This window comes from Triturus cristatus, chromosome 2_1 (assembly GCF_964204655.1).
Source record: "Triturus cristatus chromosome 2_1, aTriCri1.1, whole genome shotgun sequence".
NCBI classification, from domain to species: Eukaryota; Metazoa; Chordata; class Amphibia; order Caudata; family Salamandridae; genus Triturus; species Triturus cristatus.
In genome coordinates, this window is record NC_140581.1 from 270,188,665 (window position 1) to 270,213,599 (window position 24,935).

At 47.9% G+C, this 24,935-nt stretch overlaps 1 protein-coding gene across 2 annotated transcripts in view; it reads right to left on the reverse strand.

The window, feature by feature from the left end:
- Positions 1-24,935, reverse strand: part of LMBRD2 (LMBR1 domain containing 2) — a 440,257-nt gene that overhangs the window by 185,877 nt on the left and 229,445 nt on the right. For both annotated transcript variants that reach the window (XM_085631040.1, XM_085631037.1), the window contains exon 12: positions 9,637-9,742. In XM_085631040.1, the coding sequence (XP_085487166.1) occupies positions 9,637-9,742 (106 nt within the window). The remainder of the gene's footprint in view (positions 1-9,636; positions 9,743-24,935) is intronic.

The following is a 24,935-nucleotide window of genomic DNA, read 5'->3' on the forward strand; positions in this document are numbered from 1 at the left end:
TTTGCCGGACTTGTCCCCAACGTCATATAGCCTGTGCAAGGTCGCAAGCGCTTGCGTTTTGGCTTCATCGGTCGCTAGTGCTCTGTAGTGTTGTTGGAGATCCGTCAGACGCCGGAGCACCCGCGGTTCCCCTCCCAATAAATACCGCCGTTCCAGGTCCAATACTTGGGTTTCCAAGGAGTTAAGCTCTTCCTGGGCTTTCCGTTTCTCCCAGGATATTCTATTTTGCGCCCTATCGCGGAGTACGGTCTTGTAAGCCTCCCAAACGGTCACACCAGACTGCACCGAGCCCACTTTCTCTGCGAAGTAGACTTTCGTGTCCGCCCCCAGGCCTTGCACTATCTCATTATTTTCTAGATCCCATGTCGACAGTCTCCAGCCCCCGCCACCGGCCTGAGGTCTCCCACCCAACCTAATCAAGAGCGGCGAGTGATCCGAGAGGCCCCTCGCCAGATACTCCGCCTCATCGTCAGCCCCAAGTGCATGTCTAGGGAGGAAGACATAGTCTAGTCTGGAGTGTACCCTATGTGCCCCGGAATTATATGAGTAGTTTCTGGTGGCCGGGTGTAGCCGCCTTCATGCGTCCGTCAGGCCTAGTGTGGTCATCACCTCGGCCATGGGCGTAGTCCTGGAACCGCCTTCACGATGTCCCGAGCGGTCCATGGAAATGGACATAACATTGTTAAAGTCCCCACCTATGATGTGTAGTGTGCCCGGTGTTTCTAGCAGGATACCAGCCAATTCTGTGAAGGTCCTGGCTTGGAGTTTCGGGGGAGCATATATCGAGGCAATGGTGATCCTCCATCGCCCCCATGTGCCTGACACCCCCACATAAGTCCCCTGGGGGTCCGTCCAGGTCCGGGTTACTGTGAAGGTCGGGGATTTTTTAATCAGAATTGCCACCCCCCGGGAGCCAGCCATATACCCCCGGATGCGCCAGTACCTTATAGGCACCTCTCGGCAGGAACCCGCACTTTGTTCCTCGAAGGTGAGTCTCCTGGAGGAGGACTATATCTGGGTGCAATCGTTTAATATATGCCGTCACTAGCCTTCTCTTAATTTTATCCCCTAGGCCATTTACGTTCCACGTGATAACCTTGCAGGGGCTGTTCATTACGCTATCGTCGGGGATTTCGTGCTTCGTTACGGAGGCCATGGGGTGGCATACGTCCAAGTCGTCCCTAGCGGGGGGCAGACGGAGTGTGCGCCGATTAGTGCATAGCGTACGTCAGTGTGCCAAACAAATGAGAAACAAAACATAACCCAAAACACTCCCAACCAGAAAATAAACACATTCCCCTTCCCCCCCCTCTCCCCACCCCACCTCCCTCCTCCCAATGACTCATCCCCGGCAAGATGTCGGGGAATGGACTTTAGGGCAGGCGGAGGTCTGTCGCCCTCCCGTGCCCAACTTACGCCACAAGTTTAAACTCCTGCGGCTGTCCCAAAACCATCAACACAGAATCTAGAGAATAGAGAACCAAAGATGTTAGCAGGAAAGAGAGCAGGAGAGAGAATATGGAAAGAATCGAGATCAGCAGTGAAAGATCAAAGAGAAGAGGGCGTGTCCAGTGTGCCTGATCCGGCATATTAGACCGGACCACGGTCTACCCCGCAGGGCCCCGTTCAGGAGTTGGAATCCGGGGGTTCCGACTGGGATGCCCCCGGTTCAGTCAATGTTGCCTGCTCCATCGCCAGTATCTTAGCCGCCAAGGGGTGTATCGAGGGGTGTATCGTCCCTTCTCCTCCAGAGGCAGAATGGTCGCTTTCAGACCCATCGTCTGCAGTCGGCCGAGAGATAGGAGTGCCTGAGCAGCCACCGGGAGCCGTGAGTCGAGGGACCCACCCGTGCGCCGTCTTCGCCTTCCTGTGCTCCTCTGTGCATACGGGGTGGTCTCCGGGGGGGGGGGGGGGGCCCTTCGTGTCTGGTGGAGCCGAAGGGGGCGCCGCGGTCCCAGGGGTCGGTCACCGGCTCCACCGGAGGGTGCCCCGCCGTCCGTCTGGGTTTCCATGTGCCCCAGCGGGGGGCGTTCCTCCAGCCACTGCCAGGCCTCCTCCGGCGTCTGGAAGAAGTGGGATTCGCCCACTTCGGACCTTCAGTTTCGCAGGGAAGAGGAGCATATATTGTATCCTACGTTCTCGCAGTTTAGCTTTCATGGAATCAAAGGTGCGCCTGTGTTTCTGTACTTCCTTGCTATAGTCCGGAAAGATCATTATGCGGGTATTCTCGTATCGTATCTCTCCCAGTTTCTGGGCTTCTCTAAGTATCATGTCTCTATCGAGGAAGTTCAGGAAGCGCGCTATTACAGGCCGTGGCTGTGCCCCAGCGGGCGGTCGGACCAGTAGCGCTCGGTGGGCTCTTTCTATGACAAAACAGGAGGAGAACTTGTCTGCCGGGAAGGTGCTCCGTAGCCAGGTGGAGAGAAATTCCGATGCATTTGTCCCTTCAGTTCCTACTCTAAAGCCGACAAAGCGGAGATTATTCCGTCTCGCTCTATTTTCGGTGTCGTCCACCCTCCAGAGCAGGTCCTTATGGGATGATTGGAGTTCTTGCATGCCCCTATTGAGGTTGTGGACTGAGTCTTTCGTCTCGCCCAGCCGCGTCTCCGCCTCCGTGACCCTTCCAGACAAATTCCAGAGGTCTTGACGTAATAGCGCTAGCTCTGTCCCAACGGCGCCTATCTGTCCTTCTAGCGCCATCCTGGATGCCTGAATCGCCTGGAGGAGGGTATCTGTATCTGAGCGAGCGCCCGGGCGTTCCTCCGGAGGGGGGGAGGGGGCATGACCTTCGTGAACTGATCCATCTTGCCCTGGCGCGACTGCTTCAGGTCCTTGTCCCTCCCCATGGCGAGTTTGTAGGGAATTCAGATGTGAGACCGTGTACACCGTCTCGTGGTCATAGTCCAAGTCACCCCGGGCCTGCAGCGCGTGTGGTGCTCGTCGCTCGTGGCTGCAAGTGGATATCCTCACAGGGATGGAGCACCGTAGGAGGGGGGGCCGGCCAGACTCCGGCAAGTAGGCAAAGACATGACTATCATGCAGCGGGCATCACCTCATCAGTCCAAGGGGGGGGGGGGGCACTCCCCCAGGGAAGAGGCCCCACCGTAGTCCCTCCAGTCCCCGGCGGGCGGCATGATCCGGAGCATTACCTCCCGGTGGTGACGTCCCCAGTACCTCCTCCCTCAGTCAGGGGAGCTCCTCCTGGCGATCAGAGGTGGCGGCAACCGTGTAGTCCTCCAGGCCTGTCTCAGTGGTCATTCACCGCAGTGCCTTCCCAATGTGTTGCCAGGATCAGGGAGGGGGGGGAAGAGACAGAGGCCCCCCCGCCGCATCCCTCCTGGGGGGTTTGTCTATCTCCCTCGCCGTCAAAAGGGGGAGCCCCCAACACAGGCGCCACTCGCGATGGACCGAGAGGAAAGGGAGGTCGGAGGGAACGCTCACATCCTCTGTCCTCCCAGGCCAGGCACGCGTCTCTCCCCCGCACCTCACCTCCGTTTAAGTCGCGCCTTGCTGCTCAGCCACCAGTCCAGGGATCAGCTCACAAGCGCCTGGGGGAAGCATCACATTGCACTCCATAGGAGCAACGGCCCAGGCTTGGTTCCTCGCCTCTCACTGCCGCACATCAGGGCCGTCTCGTGTGACTCCGCTGTTCCCGGGAGGGGGCCACTCTCCCGCCCACAAGCTCTCGATCGCGGCAGTGTCCCAGAGCCACTCCGGAGCGCGGACCCGCATATGGTGCCCCAGCGGCGGTCCCGGTCTCCACGCCACCCCTGTCGCGGGCCTGGCTCCGCGCCCGGCCTCCTTAGCAGGACAGACTCACGATGGGGGAGGGGGCTCCTCTCACGCTGTCTCTGCAGTCTCTCGGCTCCAGACCCAGGTCGGCTTCAAGATCTCCGGGACCCCTCCGACCCAAGTCACAGGTCTCGAGTCGATGCCTCCAGTCGTCCGCTGCAGTGCGGCGCCATCTTGGAAATCTTCAGGGCGAGCGGACACAGCTAAGTCCCAGGCTCGCTTAACGGAGCATTTCTCCCGATTTCAACGGGAGACGGCAGCGGGGCACATTGTCTAAGTTTTGCGGTGTTCTCAGGGGCCACAGGCTGCCCGAATCAATGGCGGATGAGGCTTTCAGCTGGAGCTCGGCGAAAGCACGTCTTACTCAGGCATGCTGCTGGCCACGCCCCCCGGTGTGGCTGGAATCTTGTGCTGGTATCCTAAGTGTAGGTCAATTGTGTGCATGTAGGTGTAGCGGCTGTGTGTGTGTGTGTGTGTGTGTGTGTGCGAGCCGGAGTACACAAGTTAGAGGGAGTCGTTTTGAGTGCCCAATGCCTACCATAGGACAAGATGGAGGGTGAAGACTGTGTTCCTAAACAGTAGGAGTTTACTGCCTAAATTTCTGCCATTGGAGGGAGGAGATCGAGACATTGAAGAGAGGAAGATGGAGACAGGCCGGTCTTTAGAAATTCGATAAAACCATTTGTTGGCAAAGGGATTCTGCTTAGTCTTCCTAAGCACTTCCATTTATTTGATGGTAGGGTGGATGGGTGAGACTGCACTGTTTGTGAGGTGAGGAAGTTTCTACGTCAGAACTACCCCTTGGCAAATATATAAGGATGATGCCTCTTAACCGACCTATCTTATTTTTACTGGTAAGTACTCGCAAAGATCAGATTAACAACATCAATATTCCCCATAAGTACAGTGTCTACACACAATTGTTGTTTTTTTTCTTTGTTTTTTTATTTAGTAACAAGCAAAAAGATTTTTTGTATCAAAGATATATTCATATTTGATTTATATATTTTCTTTTTTGTGCTTTACAGATATACTAAAACAAGTGAATATAGGTAATCAATAATGTGAGCATCAAATACGTTGTTATCAAAACATACTACTAAGACAAATTAGGTTTGCCCCTTAACAACCAAACATAAATGTCTGCATTCACATCTGACATACTATTCTTGCATTCCAACATCCATACTACACACAGAAAAATATACAGTGAAAGAATTCTAAAAACAAACAACTGGATAAACCTTCTACAGATTAGTTTTTGGGTATTTTTTCAAGTTCTACTGTGATGACATTAGCAGCAAGTTGGATTTCTTTTCTCATTGAACTTAGGTTGATCCGTTTAGAGTTTGTTGTCCAGTTGTGAAGTAGTTGGTCTACGTACGTTTCGGTGAGAAAGTAATTGAGATCACCTTCCTCAGGACCATCAGAAATTGAGAATAAAATAGAAAGAAAAGGGGCTTTGTTCTGAAAATATAAATGCAAATACATTGTATATAAGAATAGGGAATATTGATGTGCTTAATGTTTTCTTTAGAACAACTATTAAAGTGCTGGTCTCAGAGTGGGAGGAAAAAGGAAAAGGGAAACAAAGGAGAAAAAGAGGGAAAAAGGTGAGCAGAAATTCTTTGAGTGAGGAGAATTAGATTACCATCCTTCCAAGAGGTGAAAGACTTAATATATCAGTGGAAACAGAAAAACCATAGGATTCTTGATTATGCAGCCATTTGTAGAGGAAAAAACCAGATAGCCCTGTGTTAAGATGAAAATGAATATTTACTGTGAAGTACCTGTTTAGGGGTAACACGTAACAGTTATACAGGTTGTTAAGTCGTCATTGCCAATTCTTCTAGGGCAACTGTAAGGTAGGACTTGGTCTATTGTATCCAGGGTCTGTTTATAGCTGAAGGTGAAATTAGAACAGATTAGAAAGAAAGATAGTCTTATCTCATAAGGCTGTGACCGAATGGTAGACGGGTGTAGTTATTTCTTACCCTAAATATATGGTAGTTTTATATCGATAAAGTTCAGTCCTATTAGAAAAGTTTCAGCATCGGATAATTGATATCTTCTAAGAAACGCTATCCCTACAATGAAAGGACACACACATTGATGGTTCTAAAGTAAAAGACATTCAATACTCGATATATGGAGTATCTGATATTAATCTTACCTTCCAATAAGATGTGGGAGGCAAGATGGTGGTGTCCTTTTTCTAAGGGGTCTGGTGTACCAGCACTTTGAAAGAAATAGACATTAATAGTTGTTCTAAAGAAAACATTAAGAACATCAATATTCCCTATTCTTATATACAATGTATTTGCATTTATATTTTCAGAACAAATCCCCTTTTCTTTCTATTTTATTCTCAATTTCTGATGGTCCTGAGGAAGGTGATCTCAATTACTTTCTCACCGAAACGTACGTAGACCAACTACTTCACAACTGGACAACAAACTCTAAACGGATCAACCTAAGTTCAATGAGAAAAGAAATCCAACTTGCTGCTAATGTCATCACAGTAGAACTTGACAAAATACCCAAAAACGAATCTGTAGAAGGTTGTTTGTTTTTAGAATTCTTTTCACTGTATATTTTTCTGTGTGTAGTATGGATGTTGGAATGCAAGAATAGTATGTCAGATGTGAATGCAGACATTTATGTTTGGTTGTTAAGGGGCAAACCTAATTTGTCTTAGTAGTATGTTTTGATAACAATGTATTTGATGCTCACATTCTTGATTACCTATAATCACTTGTTTTAGTATATCTGTAAAGCACAAAAAAGAAAATATACCCAAGACCACCTCTCCTTCAGGAAGAAGCTCAAGACCTGGCTGTTCGAGCAGTAATGGCACCCCCCCCCCCCCCCCCAAGCGCCTTGAGACCCTACGGGTAAGTAGTGCGCTCTATAAATGTCTTTGATTGATTGAATATATCTTTGATACAAAAAATCTTTTTGCTTGTTACTAAATAAAAAAACTAAGAAAAAAAACAACAATTGTGTGTAGACACTGTACTTATGGGGAATATTGATGTGTTGTTATTCTGATCTTTGCGAGTACCTACCAGTAAAAATAAGATAGGTCGGTTAAGAGGCATCATCCTTATATATTTGCTCTTTTTTTCCCCCCTCTTGGACCTCAAAGTAACTGGGGAATACCTTTTTTCCCATAATTAAGAACTACCCCTTGGTTCATCTGTGAATACTACTTCAGTTGGGTTGACAACAGCCAGGTGCAGAAAACGCACACGTCATCTTACCTGCGTTGAGCGTTCTTTCGTTTGGCGATCGCTCTGGTGCTACCTGCTGGTTTCATCACTATACGCAAACTATGTCTGGAGAGCAGCCTGAGTAGGGCATTTGAAAGAAGAACTATTACTAACCGGTTGAGAACGAAACCACCCTACTTCCAAGTCATTCAGGACTGTGGAAAGGAGTATGCTGCACAGCACTAAAGGACTGCTGTGTAACCAGGGCAAGTATCTGCCTGACAGTCAGCCACCCTGAGATGAGTAGCATCATCTCAAGTCTGCACTTTCTGCTGGAGGATCTGCATGATGTACCTAGAAGCCTGCATGCTTTCAGACCTGACCCTGCAGAAAGAGACACGTCCAGGAGGAGAAAGGTCCAGCATGTCCCTAGGAACGGTACACGCCAGAGGTTCTCTCTGGTCTCTCACCATTGGTTTCTAGACCGAACTGCTACAAGAGGCTGTGCATTAGGTCTAGGTAGGCCAATACCTGCAATGGTCATCGTCTTCGGCCGAGCCATGGTCATCCTCACTGTGATCATCGTCTGCGGCCCAATTGATGCTGCAAATATCTTTTGCCCGGACTGGGATAAGTTTGCTGTGGTTATCACCTGCAGCCTTATGAGTGGCTTTGGGCCGGTCAGGGCCACGCCTGCTTTGATCATTGCCTTTGGTCTGATCAGACTGCTTCTGCCTTTGGCTCGATTAGAACTGCTACTGTCTTTGGCCCAATTAAGGCTGCTTTTACTATTGAGCTGGAGGAAGCTGCAACTACCATCATTCTTTAATGGACTGCATCTTGTATTAGCTCAGATTGAGCTCACAATGTTTGTGCTGTCCGAAGAAGCTGCCGCAGCTAGACCCACAATTAGGCCGGAGCCACTGCACCACAGTACAAGAGCTGGTCAGGTTCAGAGACTGAGTTGTGCCCTGAGATATGTCGTGCACCTGGCCTTCTCCACAGCCTTGAACTTCCTTTGCTCACCACCGCCCCCTCCACAAGAGTGCAGAATGGCCACCTGATCTCCTCTGAAAGAGCTAGGATTAACTATCATCTACACATTGCTCCTGGGGGGGGGAGAGGGGAGTTCAGGGGTACCACTTGAGAACAAATATTAACTGAGAGCGCTTTACAATATGGGGGAAATTAAGAATTGCACCAAGCCCGATTCATGTTTTCACTGGACTACTGATGGAGGGGACCAACAAGCAATGAGTGTAGCACCAAGAAGAAGGACTGTACACAGGGCCATTGTCCTGTCTGGAAAGTTGAACTGTGTAGTATTAAATACTGCAGTGTGATGAAAAGTGCTTTATTTTCTTCAAAAGACAAGCAATGGGCTGGACGTGTATTGTGTCTGTTGATTGATTGAGTGCTGAGCTTGGGCACCGCTCACTACTTTCTTGAGAAGCCTATGAGTACATGCCACCAGGAACCCTGAGAGTCCGGTGAGGACAGGGTTGTATTTGGCCCTAGTTTACAGAGCCATGGTGGGATGGGCACTAGGACACCAATGGCAAACAACCTCAGCCACCAAGAATCATGCCCAGTAGCCCACGATTGCCCTGTGACCCCCTCCCGTTCCTCAACTGGGTCTGGCACATGTGAAACCTGTAGAGAAGGGAAAACTAAGCAACAGATCTCACCTACAAGAGCTATTGGCTATTCGATTCTTTGCAGGCTCCCTGTTGAAAAGAAAATCCACTTGCAAATGTAATGAACCGATTATCAACCTCTTAACATGGTGGTCCTCTCTTTCTTCATGGCCAAATAACAAAAGCATCTTTGTGATAGCTCACCATATTGCAGTTCCAACGTCCGTCATGGTGAACAGGCTTTCTCCTCGTTAGCTGCAAGTCTCAGAAACTCACTTCATGAACCTCAGTAAATATAATGATCAACTAAAGTTCAAAAAGATGTTAAAGGCATTGCTATATTTTCAAAATATCCCTTATATTAGTTCATCCCCGCGGTCTGTTTCTGCACTACTGTTTCGCTTCAATCATGTGTTGGAAATAAATAACCCTTACATTATCATCATTATCTCTTAAAATGTTTCCTGGTAGTGGTACATGCACAGGAGGCAATTCACAAAAGCATTCATGAGCACAAGAAGTAGTATTAGAGGAAGTACTCTTTGTCAATTGGCCCTGAAACGTTCAAGTCCATATTAGATTATGTGATAAGAGGGCACTTTCTATTTCTACTAATTGTAAATAAATATTCCATTAATATTTTTATTTTAGATGGTTGAGGCCAATTCACAAAGGCAGGTAAGAGTAGTACGAAATACTAGTTTACATACTCCAAAATACCTTTGTAAATATTCCCTAGAGGGCCAACTGCGTTATATATTTGCTTGCATCAGAACACTGCTCTTTCATCAGTTGTCACTTGATCATAGATGAGATGAAACTGTGTGAGAACAAGCTAATAATTGGTTTACTCAATGTATAATGCCAAAGTTCACTCATCTCCTCCCTACCGCTCATTTAATTTTCCTTGGTCATTATTCAGTGATTGATGTGGTCAATATACAATTGTTTGTAAATGTTCACTGTATACTCATTATCACAAGCAGTTAACTTACTGAGGTATACACAGTTGGCTGACTGTCTTGATGAGATATTAATGAATCCATATGAGTCAAACCCAAGAAATTCAGACACAATGGTGGGGTTAACCGGCAGAACAGCCTGTGAAATTTAAAACAAAATGCGCACAAACATTATATCCAAAACGCTACGTAGTAAAACATGTTTTGGTACAACAGAATAAAGCAAGGCAACAGTCACATTTTATTACTTCTTTTTTTTGCTAACTGAGATATCCACGAGTGTTTTATGTAAGGTCATCTTCAGAAAGAAACCTAATTTAAAATAGTAAATCTAAGCATTTACACACTGAGGTCATTACTGCACCACCTTCTCTATGACGAAAGGGATCCAATCCTATGGATATACTATTTCTATGTCCACATAAGTTACTTTCTACAGTTAAAAGAAAATAATATAGCATTCATGCGTGCAGTATTTTAATGTGTTTGGCTTTTACTTAAGGACTGGGCTTGTCTCCAGCAGGCTCTATCAAAAGGTAACTTTATAAATACCCCTGATATCATCGTTTTCAAAGTAGTCAACCATGATACAGTCTAGGGTGGTGCTCGGTATCCAATATAGTTAGTACCTTTCAGATACAGGTGGATTAATGTAAAGCAAGGGGAACAGATGTCTACATGAAGGAGGATTGAGAAGAATATTAATGCTTTCTTTGGGGTATTCAAAATAAAATAAATAATATCAAATGATGTCAAATGTTGTAGAGAGAAATATAGACTACATACATATGTCAAAGAAATGAAAATGAGCTCCCTGCCATCCCAATTTACTGTCACGAATGTCTTTCACTCACGTCTCAGACAAACCATTAGGTTTTTTTAAAAGACCCCTCACCCACTAACCTAGTTGGTGGCATACTCCATCATTGGGTTCCCACCTAAGATGCTGAATGCATTTTAGGTGTGCTGCATCGCCCGATTACAGAGGAGCTGGTTTCTGTGTGTGACATGGTGAATTTGTGAGTGAATTATAAAACTACCTCCAGGATATCCACCCTTACGGAAAATATTTTAATCATGGATTAGTTGGGTAGGGATAAAAACATTGATAGGGTCTGTTTGGTGAGAAATTAGTGATCTCTCACATCCTAGTGTTAGGCAGACATGTTTCAGCCAAATATTAGTGCTGTTTGAGTCACAGTGGCGTTCTTCAGGACCGAAATGATAGAAAAAACCCTAGTCAGTGAACACATCCCAAGCAGGACGGTAGTCAGTACAATGGGGGGCTGTCCGCCTTGATGAAAGTGTGACTTTAGGCCCCATTTCCCTCCGGATCCATGTTGCCCTAATTGGTAGCAACTAAAATTCATAAAGAAGTTGGGTGAAAATCGTAAGTTATGAATGGTTCCACCCTACATACGCATACCTTTATTGTGTGTGCGTTTTCCCTAGCATTTCCCCAATGCCTGTCCATTAACTGAGATAAATGTGACAGCCATCTTTCTTACATACTTTCAATTATTACAGATAAACAACTAGAAAGTGAACTTCCTTGTATAATATGCCACCCACAAAATCATAGCAAACACAACAAGATGATGGACTGAGTGCTGAAACTTTTCAACCACTCACCCCCAGTCACAGATCTGGGTTATTTTGCTCACTACGCCACCTCAGTTTGGACCCAGCCATATGCACATCAGTCATGACCCTGCTTCTCATGAGAACAGTGTAACCTGAACTGCCAGGCCAGCTCTTTTTGACCTTCAAAATATTGCTGGGACACAAATAATGTAGTTGTCTAAATGAAGGTACAAGCTTCTGTATGCAAACATTTGACTTCATTTACTGGTTAGTCTAATTTGTGAAATACAATAACGCAGAAGGACGAAGTGGCTGGATGTTTGATGTTGGCCATGCCAGCTTTACAAGATGGCCCTAAAGTCCAGCAAGAGTTGAGGTGAAATCGGGGCAGCTTGTTTAGGTGGGGCTTAAACCCACTGATCCATTTCGGTCTCCAGGTGCCGTACTGAAATATTGACAGACACCATTACCCTCTATGTTTGTAGGCTACAGTGCTGTCTCCAGCATGGTGGGGGCCTGAATTCTTTGCTGTTTGATACACGTCCCTTCCAGATATTAAAAGGCAAAATGTAAACGCATTGGCTCACTGTTTGACCCACAAGGGATTCTCTCTTTTGATCAGATACAGCAGGACTATGACTTACTAGAGACTAATCTGTTTTACTATGCTCAGGTTAGGCATTAGAGATCCTTCCCGGGCTTTGAGCATGGTGCCTCCCGCTCCCTAATTCGATTCGAGAAATGGCTAATATCCAAAGACGGGGACAAACATTTTATCTCGGACATCTATGCTCTCCTCGCTGACGAGGCAAGCGCCTCTAAAACTAAGGCCCAGCTCCGATGGGATGAAAAAATTGGACGCCTCGTTACAAAGAATGGTAGGACATATTTTATAAAGCACACCACACAGCACACGAAACGTCAGGCAGTGAAGCTGCATTTAAACTCACTTCCTATTGGAAGTGAGTTTAAATGCGAGACTCTATAGCTGGCAAAGAGGGCGCACTGAAAAGTACTGGCGGTGCTGTGAGCAAAAGGGTTCACTCCTCCATCTGATGTGGCACTGTCCCAAATTGACTCGATATTGGGATGCAGTGCTGTCCGAAATTGACTGCACATTCAACACGCCCATTCCACGCTTCCCTGCATACACGATCCTGGGCCTGCCCAACCCCCTGACATTCCCCCTGCGTTCACTCAGAGGCAGACAAATGTCTAGCTCTAAATACCGCCTGGCAAGCAAATCTTGCTTGGTGGGGAACGGAACTGATTCCAGACCGAGTCTCGTGACTGCATAGATTATGGGTGGTCCTGGCAATGGAACGCTTGTCTATGACAGCGGATAATAGGGCATCACAATACCTGGAGCTGTGGGCCCAGTTTATTAAAAACTTAAGTGACTGAATTCCGGGAACTAAGATGTCCGAAATACTTACAAATTCTACAGCTACTCCTGGAGGGGGTCACAATGCGATCCTAAGCTGTTCCCGACGAGGCGGACCACCTCGAGATTTCACTTAACCTGTTTATGGGAACTGCTTACCGGGACTCCTGGTGCGGGGAAAACGAGGAAGGGTGGGGTGAGAGGAGGCGGGGGGATCTTTCAGTAGTTTTGCTTCTACCATTATGTTCCCGTTCTCCATCTTTCCTACTCTTGTTTCTCATTTATTAAGTTGGTATCCAATCTGCACAAAGTAGCCGGCCTCTGAGTTGTAGGCGAAAAGCTGTGCATTATGTTATGTGTTGCCGGCCAAAGGATGTAGGCAGCTAGCGGTCTTCAGGCTGGCGGAATTCAATAAAAAGAATTGTTCCATAAAAGCCAAAATGCTTTCATTCAAACTCCAAACGGCTAATGTTTGTCTTGTGAACTGATCCAAAAAGTGGATGCACTGGTGAGGTAGTCAATGGCTGAAGGGGGCTGAGCCATTGCCCACTCTGTATGAGCTATGAAGAAGACTTGCAACTGCTCGATAACTGTTAATTTCAAGAAGAAACATGATATTATGTCAGTTGGGGCTGACCTCTGCCACAGAAGAGCAAGGTAAATTAGGGAATGTGTTCGACGATAAATGTAAACGAAGCAATTTATTTCTTCCTATGTAATAGATCATTACCTGCTATGAATTCCCTCAAAAATGTAAGCATTGAATATTAAAGTAATATTTAAGGAAAATACTGAGAGCAGTATGAGAGGGAGTGAGTGAAAAAAATATATGGATAGAAAGAGTCCGAGATAGCAAAAGAGACCGGAAGAGACGCGCAGCCTGGCTGTGACTCTATAAGTTGGATATAGGGTATTTGTAGATGGCTGCCTTTCTGTGGTTTTTCATAATTCAGATGCGGATTAGTAGATTAATGTTACATTTCGGTAATGTTTTGCATCAATAGATATACATTTGTCTCTAATTATACTGTTTTACGGAGAGATTTATCTTCTCATGATTGTTCCTGAGAGTTTCACCTAAAGCAGAGGTCGCCTCTTTGTGCATCAGGCAGCGGGGGTCAAGGGCGAGAAGCAAGATCCCAAAATGTACCATAATTTTTCACTTCACTTCTGCTTTAAGCCGCACGTGCGTACCATACTTGTGTCAAGCTCCGCCGGTCCGGTCCCGACATTCCCCCATAAATCCGGAACAGCTGGTGGGACAAGGCTCCAAAACACTGAAAGTGAGCCAGAGTGCGACTGGCAAATCATGACCGCGAAAACGGCGGCGATCGGGCCGGTGCTGCGGCCTGGATAGCGACAGAGCTGGGCAGGTACGCAGTAGGCCCCGGCGGGGCGGAGAGGAGGGAGGGATGTGGCGGGAGCGGAAAGGCGAGGCAATCCCTGCGGGCGCATAGAGAGGATCTGGAGCCCGGCCGGGAGCCGGAAACAGCAGCTGAGACGATGAGCCAATAAGGAGTGTACTACCACGGACTCACGGTGAGAGCAATACGTGCAGCTGAGACTGGCTGGGCTGGGGGTGGAGGTATTGGAGGAGTGCGCCTAACAACGAGATGGAAGGAAAGAGTACGGCAACAATTTTTAAAATAGCCAAGCGTGGCACTTGCCTATGAACTCGACACATTGCTGAGGCACAGGATGAAAAGCAATTAATATCCACCCTACAGCTCCCATTTACACCCTGCAACAGCCAAATAGAATACAGAGTGGCAGGCCTGGTCACTGGGCCCATGCAGATAAAAGAAACATGCCACCTCCACGAGGGCCAAAAACTGAGGCTTGGAAGCCACCCAGCACCACCCCAGGCGGGAAATCCGATAGGTAAGGTACAACCTTGTGGACTTTCCAATGACCCTATACAAATCGCCCATTGTGTGAGACCGTACGCCCGTTAAACGTAAACAATTGCATAGTTATGAAGAGAAATATTGAGAAAGGCTGGAAGGTAGTCAGTTTGCAAGTATGATTTATTTTTATTTACATTTACTAAGTAATTAGACCAAACGTGAAAAAATATGTATATGAATCTTGCATCTTCATGCACCAAGCAAACAAATGGGATGTCTGGGGGGTCCACCACTACTCACACACACATCGGGCGAGATCTAACAATCCTGACCTGGAATGTAAATGGCCTTAGGAATAAAATCAAGCGAACCATGGTGATGCAATACATTAACCGGGACTCCCCTGACATTGTCCTGCTGCAAGAAACGCACATGAGGGGTTATACCTACAAGGCACTAGATAGGTTCGGCTACGGCTCTTGGGGGTGGGAATACTAATCAAAACAACGTTGCCCTACCCAAAAGACATGGCAGGGTCAATTGGGTAGATACGTGGTGCTTTCTGGGGTATGGGAGGGACTTAACATAAGTCTCTGCTCAGTGTACATCCCACCTCAGATGCACTCTGGGACATTCCCTGAGCTAAGTTCCTTACTCCTACAACTCCCATACGGAGTACTGATATTGGGTGGGGACCTTAACGCAGTGATGGACCCTAACGTGGATAGGGTAACGAGTTTGTTGCGGGAAGCGGGAGCAGATGCATTACAGGCATTTATCGAAGCAATGGGTTTGGTGAACCTATGGCGATTACATAACCCTATGTCTGGACAATACACTTATTTATCGGCACCGTGGGGCGCTAGGTGGCGCACGACCAAGATGGCCACACACCCGTGAGGCTCTGGCTGCTTGGTGGCATAATCCTGCAATAACCCTCGAAACATCCCCATGTACTCTGCCTACAAAGACTGCCGCATGATCCTCAAAGTACCAACTGGCTCCAGTGCGAAAATCAGAGCTCACAGACCTCAACAAGAGACTCCGATGCCGCATTGAGCTTTGGGCGAGGAGAAAGCGGTATCGCTTCTGGATCCCTGCACAGCCGCTGCCGTGTCGCAAGCCGCAGGGATCCCCCATGGTGCTTGGCCACATCTTTCAGCAGGCGGCGGCTAGCTGACCCCAGTGGTTGCTCCCCCCACTGACCACTTGCGGCGCCTCCGAAGGCGATATCTGACGTGGGCAGAGACCGGCTATTGAGTCTTCCCCAGAGATGCGGTGAGTGCGTTGCAATGCTGTCGGCCCGCCAGAATTAGCTGAGGTACTCAATCACCATTCCCAAGGACAACAGGCCCCTTTGGGACTGTGCCGGCCAATGCAAGGAGTTCCTCTAGACCCGAGGGCTGCGCTGCGGATCTTGTGACAGACTCCTCTCCATATACGTGCTACCCCCGATGACTTACCTTCGGCAGAACTGTGGAATTTGGGGGCAGGGGCACCTTCGCTTCAAAAACTCAACAAGCTACATCAGAACTTTGCCTATACGACCTGAGGCCCTGGAGGTGCATCGCCATTGTCATAGCGGTGGGCTACAGGTGGTCCCCCCTCCCCCAACATCGATCCTCCTCTGTGGTCCGACTTTCTCTGTTGCACTGGGAGTAGTACAGTGACCCGCAAACGAGCAGAATAAAAGTGCACTTGCATGCTGTGAGGGCCCCTCTGCGCTGATTGGAGCTGCGGTTTGTGCTCCGATTAGATCTGGGCGCACACTTGACCCACACAACAGGGCGCTGGATACCTGCAGGCACGCAGCAGCCCGTTCCAGTGGTTGCTGGTGGACACCACGACAGATACTACTGGCCGAGGGCACACTATCTTTATCACGGCGTGGGGGGACCAAGCAGCCCATAATTTGGCATATGTCCTCTACCTCTGCCGTTCCTCTACGCTGCGACGACTGGGCAGCCTCCATGCCCCCTTGGAGTTGGGTATATTGAATCAAGTCGCCTGATCCCTGCCACACAGTCCACTGGCTTTGCCTCGCTGTAGGCCTTAGTTACCGTATCCTGGGCTATCACCTCACTCGCCATCTGCTTTCATCTTTCTCCACTGCGGTGCCTTCCATTAACTTCTACCTACTAGCCTACTTCTCTGATTACTTCTCGTCTGTTGCCAATCACCCCTCCTCGCCCCCTGTGACCTAAGGGGCTACTGTTGGAGAGATCTTTTTCTGCTATCAGTGTTGTGTTACATCTTGCTTTCTCCTCCAGCTACGATGGGGAAACCAGATAGCCGCCAGCCTAAACATGTCTTTGACGAGAAGAAAGTAGCTACACGTTCCAACTCGGAAGACTCTGACATACCAGTGGTGAATCATCGCAGGCGCAACTCTCTACCTCAGGAGATGAGGTAAAAATCTTACTGCTTACTATGCAGCATAGCCTTACCGATCATTCCGGGAAAATGGACACCATGAATAGTCGCTTAAAATTCTTGATCCAGAAGATGGATAAACACAACGAGCAGATCAAAGAGGTCGAGCGTCGCATATCAGATAACGAAGATACCACATCCCAGCTGCAGCAACAGGTGACACAGATGGATAAACTTCTTTAAATTATTGCTGCTGAGAACGAAGATCTCGAAGCGCGCAGCCGTCGTAATAACATTTGCATAATAGGTATTCCTGAGAGCACCAACACAGGCCGGATGGAGGACTTCGTTGAGCGGCTCCTGAAGGTTACCCTCAGTGAGGAAGCCATCTCCTCGCAGCTCATCGTGGAGAGAGCATACCGCTCTTTAGGACCCAGACCCCATTCCAGGCAGCGCACCTCGTCCCATTGTGGCCCGTCTCCTCAATTACCGAGCCCGGGACTCGGCTCTTAAAATGGCCCATGAGAGCAAATCGCTGCACTATGACGACAAGGAATTTACCATCTATCCTGACTTCACCGTTGCTTTACAGGAAGCACGGTGCAAAATCCTGATGCTAAAGCGGAAACTTCGGATGGCGCAAATTGAATATGTTCTAATGTAACCGGCACGCCTGAGGGTCACATATAAAGGCAAACATTCCATTTTCACCAACCCGCAACAGGCGGAGGACTTCCTCAAGTCCATCAAGCGGCGTTCTCCACGTGGGGCCTCCGATGACCGTGCCTCCAGATCGACATCTCCTGCTACAGACTGACCCCTCAGATAGACATCACACTCTGGAGCTTCATTTACCAGTAACTCTCATACTTCGAATCACTTGCTGTTGCATACGCCCAGAGAAGACGAGTACCCCTTTGCCTGTTTCTGGCGTGATGAACACTACACTCCTTTTTGGCGATTTTTGATACTCAGTAAAAACATAAAAAGAAAAGAATAAAAAGAAAAAGCAGTTCGTCATGGTCAGATAAGTGATACATGCACCATTAAAGCTGTGTGGAGGGGCGGTGGGCTTTATACATGATGCAGCTTTTTTTGTACTGGACTATGCCAGCAACCTCCCTTCTCCCCCCTCTATTCTCCCACACCTTTGGGGAACTGCCTGGCATTTTTAGGGAGCAGGGAGGTTTTTCCGTGTCTCACAAGCCACCCCCCATATGGGCGATCCCCTCTGTATTCTAAAGCTTTGTTGCACTTACTTGAACTGGATTGTAATGACAAGGGTTTTTTTGGTTTTGGGTGGTCAGTACACTACCAGCACGATTGGAGTGCTGCTATGGGTGGGGGGGTTGGGGATTGTTGAATTTTAATGTTGTTATCTATGTTATCCACCAGCAGATAGACATGCCAGCATGCGTCAAAATAATCACACATTTTCCATTTACTAGGACATCTCCTATAACGGGCCCCTTCCTTCAGAATGCTTCCACACACTGAACAGTTACGAATAAAATTACTCACATGGAACGTTAGAGGTCTGGGCGATCCACGCAAATGCAGGCAAATCCTTACATACCTTGATAGGCATCAAATACATGTTACAGTGCTCCAGGAGACAAACACCGACCCCTGCCGTCCTTCTTGCTTCAGGACCAAATGGGCTTCTGACCGAGTGTTTTCCTCCCATTCTACATACTCACGGGGCACCTTGATCTTATTTAAAAAGAACACACCCTTCATTTTAGGCGGCACTTTTGTTGACCCTCCAGGCAGGAGCTGCATGCTCTGGGGTACACTAGGCACGCAGTCGATTACACTTGTTTGCTGTTACGGGCCAAACACTGATAATCCAGATTACTTCACCACCCTCTGGGGACAAATTCTCAAGGTGGGTTCCACCCATGTCATCTGGGGGGAGATTTTAACACTACCCTATGCCCCTAAGCCGATAGGTGCAAACCCCTCCCACATCATTACACTAAAACTCAGGATACACTTTCTCGGCTGCTTCCAGACCATGGGCTCATAGATGTGTGGCGCCATGTGCACCCAGATGAGAGAGAAGGCAGCTATTACACAACAGCACACTCTTCCTGCTCGCGGCTAGATTACTGGATTGTTTCCTGCTGGGTTTTTCCTTGGATCATCTCGGCAGAGCATATGGCCAGAACTTACTCCGATCACGCCCCAGTATGTATGACAATCACGCCCACTAACCTGATTGCCACTCCACGATGCTGGAGGCGCTTTTGGATACTGTCTTCAAGGCAGAGCTTGGAGAGGAGATTGCTGATTTTTTTAGGAGAAATAAATGTTCGGTCACACATGTGAGCACGATCTGGGAGGCATTTAAAGTCACGATTCGCCGTTCGCGCATGTCGAAAAGCTTCGGAGTCCTCAGAGATATCAGGCGAAACTTGCAACAAATCAAAAGTGAGTTGAGGTAATTAGAAAATGGTCTGTGGTGTGGGGCATCAGGAGCCTAGAGTGCCACACTTCGGGACTAGCTCACTCAGTATACCACCACGGCTGAGCGGGAAGCCAGATTTCGGGGCAAGTACTTCACTGCCCGTCGCTATGGGGAGGGGGAAAGGCCCGGCAGGGCACTGGCGACGGAAATTCGACAGCCCCGCTTTTTTAATTACGTCTTCGATGTGGTAGATGGTGCAGGGGTACGCCACAGAGATAGTCTCGCAATCTGGTACACGTTCATTGAATTCTACACAGACCTCTACAGGACTCGTAGGACTGAACCCCCGATCTCTCTCATTATCTTGAAGATGTTGCACTAGGTTGGCTAGGGGACAATCAGAGTGAATTCTTAGCAGCACCATTTGAAAATGATGAGCTCCAAGCAGCTATTATGCAGATTAAATCAGGGAAAGCCCCGGGCTCAGATGGGCTCCCCATAGACTTTTACAAGACGTACCTTGATCAATTACTTCCAGTGTTGAAAGAAGTTTACATGGAGGCCCTGGAGCTACAGATCCTTCTAGGCTCGATGAGAGAGGCACTTATTACCTCTCTTCTGAAACCCGGCAAACCTGCAGACCGCTGCGATTCCCATCGGCCCCTCTCCCTCATTAATACAGACACGAAAATTCTTGCCAAAATACTGGCCAACCGCCTCAGTCTCCTGATGGAGGAATTACTCTTGCTGGACCAGGCCGGATTTATGCCCGGTAGGGCGACTTCCCACAATCTCCGAATGCTTTTTTCTATTTTGCAGAATGTCGACCCACAACTAACACTAGTGGCGGTCTTCCTAGATGCCACAAAGGCCTTCCACTCTGTAGAATGGGACTACCTATTTACAATTCTTCAATGCATGGGGCTCGCCATCGGTTTTTAGCATGGATTCGCCTCCTCTATACTTCTCCAAAGGCAAAAGTTTTAATTAACGGTCATGTCTCCTCCTCATTCTCTCTTTCCCATGGCACCCGGCAGGGTTGCCTGCTATCTCCTATCCTTTTTGCCCTTGCCATAGAACCCTTAGCAGCCAAAATCAGGCAATACCATCAAGAAAAAGCCCTACGCTGATTTCTTCACCCGATCCTCATCTCTCTGTACGTGGACGATGTTACCCTGTATGTTAAGGAACCACAGTAGAACCTCAACCCGCTCCTTTCGAGAAGTCGTTAGATTTGGTGGTCTCTCTGGCATCCACATCAACTGGACCCAAACCCAACTTTTTCCACTCACTGCTTCGGTGACACCATTTGACACGGACTTCCCCATTGAATGGTGCTCTACTGAAGTAAAATAATTAGGGGTACACGTCACAGCAGATCGCAAAGAATTGATGGGAGTTAACTACGGGCAAACACTAGAACATGTTACTGGTTGCATAATTAGATGGAATGCTCTCCCCCTCACTATGGCAGGACGCATTTCCCTTATTAAAATGGTTGTCCTACCCAAATTCTTATATTTGTTTTTAAACATTCCGTATGACTCAGGCAAGCATTTTGTTTCATCACTTCGTTCAGAGTTGATCAGACTAGTGTGGGGCGCAAACAACCGCGTTTATAATGGGACACACTTGCACGGCCTTACTCCCAGGGGGGATTCGATGTTCCTAACTTTGAATTATATTATCTCTGTGCTCAAGCACATTATGCCCACTACTGGTTCCACCCTCCCAGATACATGCCTCATGTGGCGACTGAACACTGGCTTGCGGACCCTGTCCCGCTAGACGGGGCCATACTGGCAACACTCGCACCTCGTACACCCTGCTCGTCCTCTGTAGACTGCACGTTTAAAGCATGGAACCGCATTACTCGTCGTTTCCAAGTTCCCATACTATATTCCCCGTAACTCCTGCTTACATATCATCCGGAGATGCCTCTGTTGCAAGAAGGCGCCTTTAAAAGAGTTAAAGCTACACGCCATATTCAGAAACGGCAAGATTCACACTCTGCAACAGCTATTTCCAGACCCTCCACCTTCCCCTATGAATATCTTCCTTTATGTCCAGCTGCGACAAGGGCTTAAAGAATATACTCCCTCATAACTCCTGGAACCCCCTGTAGTTGCCCCCTTGCACCACACACTGTGTACTGACAACACCTTTCACCCAGTATCTGCACTCTATCATAGTCTGTATACTGACACCGATCCCACCCCCTGTGCTGCTCGGGGTAAATGGTCTGCTGAGCTCAGGCAGGACATCACTGATCAACAATGGGTGTACTGCTGTAAACAGACTGAACACGTCTCCTCTAGTAGTCGGCTGGCTATGCATCACCCATTACTAATTTTTACATCACATCTTTTATACCCCGGTTAAGCTACACAAATTTGGATTGCGGGACGCGAACCGGTGTGACAGATGCAGGGCCGAAAAGAAAAAGACACACAATTGATGGACGGAATGCAGAACAAATCAAAACACTCCAGTCAAAAGATCTGGGTTAAATCCATCATTCTTTTGCTCACCATGCCACCCCAGTTTAGACCTGGCCATATGCAAATCAGTCTTGACCCCGTGCCTCATGGGAACAGTCCAGCCCAAACTGCAAAGCCGAGTCCTCCCTGGACCGGAAACAAGCATTCTAGGACCGGTTTCGGGGTTTCACCCCTCTTCAGCTAGGATAGCTTGATTCCAGTGGCACAGTGAGCCCAGGACCTACGTCTGGGCATACCTGGTGCACTTAGGGCGAGAAAGCAAAAGACACACAATTGATGGACGGAAAGAAGAACAAATCAAAACATTCACCCCCAGTCAAGAGATCTGGGTTAAATCCATCATTCTTTTGCTCACCATGCCACTCCAGTTTAGACCTGGCCATATGCAAATCAGTCTTGACTCTGTGCCTCATGGGCACAGTCCAGTGCTCTCCATGCCACAGGAATCAAGCTATCCTGCCTGAAGAGGGGTGAAACCCGGGAACCGATCCTAGGATGCTTGTTTCCAGTCCAGGGAGGACCTGGCTTGGCAGTTCGGGCTCGACTGTTCCCATGAAGCACAGGGTTCAAACTGGAATGGCATGTTGAGCAAAAAAACTATGGATTTAGGCTGAGTGGGAATGGTATGCCCAGACGTGGGTCCCGTGCTCTCCATGCCACTGGAATCACGCTATCCTGGCTGAAGAGGGGCAAAACCCCAAAACCGGTCCTAGGATGCTTGTTTCCAGTCCAGGGAGGACCTGACTTGACAGTTCGGGCTGGACTGTTCCCATGAGGCACAGGGTCAAGACTGATTTGCATATGGCTGGGCTCGAACTGGAATGGCATGGCGAGCAAAAAAACGATGGATTTAGGCCCAGATCTCTGTACTGGGGTGAATGTATGACATTGTTCTGCATTCTGTCCATCAACTCTTGTTTTTGCAGATGCAGGGCGGAAGCTGCTGATTTCCTGCATCTTGCTTGGGAATGCCGCTCGGTCCTTACCTACTGGCAACAGGTGATCGCAGCGCTAGAACTTATGACGTCCTCGACACTTCCACGGTCTCCTCTCCTAGCATTACTCGGATACACAGAGAAGATACCAGTGGCACACCGTCAATTTGTCACATTCAGTTTGCTACTGGCCAGAAGGCAGGTGGCCTGTAGATGGGGTCGAGGCAGAGCGCCCAAATTCAAGGAATGGATTGGGGACATGACGTTTTGGCAAGACCAAACATACATATACGCTGACCTCCTTCCAATCTCGCCACGTCCCAGAGATATTTGGGGCCCATTCAAATCATATCTTCTGGAGCACCCAGCAGAGACCGGAAATGATCCATGACCCCCCAACCCCAAATATTGTGCCTTACGGCCTGAATATTGACTGCTATTGTGTGATGTCTCTACATTTGGATGTATTGATTCCTTTTTAACCCTACTTTTTTGCATTATCTATTTTATACGAGACCTGCACAAGATGCCCCTGCTATGAAATGTCAGCTTTCTTTATTATTCTTGTGTTCTTGGAATTTGCATTGTATAAATTCACTGATTAGATGTGGCTGTAATGCATGTATCTATCCATGAAATGTCGCTATTATGCGGATTGCCTTTCTCTTCTGTTTTCCTAAGTTCTGAGAAAACTCAATAAACAAAAAAAAAACAAAACATATTTCTTGGCGCCACACCAAGGGTACTCCAGGTTAGACTACATCTTGATGCACACAGTCAATGCAGGCATGTTCAAGGTGTAACTCATAAGGAAAGAGACATATCAGACCATTCACCGTTAGAAGTGAAACTATTAGGCCCCCCAGAAACATGTACTACCACCTGGAATTGACCCCTGGCTCTTAAAGGATGAAAAGATCAAAGAGAAAATATGTTAATGCACAAAGTTGTACTTCCAGGAAAGCTCTGAGTCAGTAGATTCACCCTCTGTGTTCTGGGAAGCGTATAAATCAGTTATAAGAGACTACGTACAAGTGCTAGCAGGGGGCAAAAAGAAAGAAAATACAATACGAAAACCTTGGAGAACTGCTTAAATTGGCGGCTGCAGCAACTAACTCCCAATTACCATCCCTGCAGACTCATCATTTAATCTACCTTAAACAACAGGGGATGCACGAAATTGCAGAGGGCAAAGCCAGGGAGTGAGCAAGGGCATCCCAAAGGAGAGTCTACGAAATAGGTGACAAAGCCACAAAACTTATTGCGTGGCTGGAACAGTGACAGGGAAAGGAACTGGGTACTGGAGATTAAAAATGCAGGGGGACAAACTCATACGACTTGTGAGAACATAGAGACATTTGTGGCATACTAGGAACAGATATACAAATCTACCCCTAAGCGAACCAAAACAGGCTGTATTGAATTGATTAAGGAGATGAAACTCCCCACACTATCACAGGAGGAAAGCGATGACTTGGATGAGGACATAACCACTGAGGAGAAATGCTGAGCGATTGGGGCTCTCAAATCGGACAAAGCGGCTGGGCCAAATGGCATTACCACTGAACTATCAAAGGGAGCTGTGACACTGGTGGCCCCATATATGCTAAAGATGTTTGAGGAATCAGTAGATTGGGGTAGCTTGCCTGAGGACCAAAGGTTAGCCCCAATTGTGGTTGTACTGAAACAGGATAAGCCCCCAGATGAATGCTCCTTATAGAAGCCAATCTCCCTATTAAATACAGAAGCTCAGGTCCTGGCAAAAGTTATAGCAAATAGATTCACCCAAAAAATATCTGGTCTAATACACCCGGATCAATCTGGATTTATGCCTGGGCGCAGCACTAGACTAAATTTAGGATGATTATATGTTGTGATGCAAGACGCAAAATCCCAACCGGAAGGAAGAGTAGTGCTACTCTCACTGGATGCCCGAATGGCATTTGATAGTATAGAGTGGCACTATCTATTTGCGGTGCTGGAGTGATTCTGATTTGGTCCCAAATTCCGGGCCTGGGTGCAACTGCTATATACGAACCCTACGGCCAGAGTAAGAGTAAATGGTACCGTGTCTAGACTGGTGACGCTGTACAAGGCACGGCTGCCCGCTCTCACCCATGCTCTTCGCTATAGCGCTTGAGCCACTAGCGGCATGGTCAGGAAATACCCAATCACAAGAGGTATACTGGTGAGAGGAGAATGGGAGGAAAGAAATTCATTGTATGCTGATGATGTACTATTCTATGCCATGAGGCCCTGCCGCATACTCCATATATTCCAGCTGTTTGGTAGCTACTC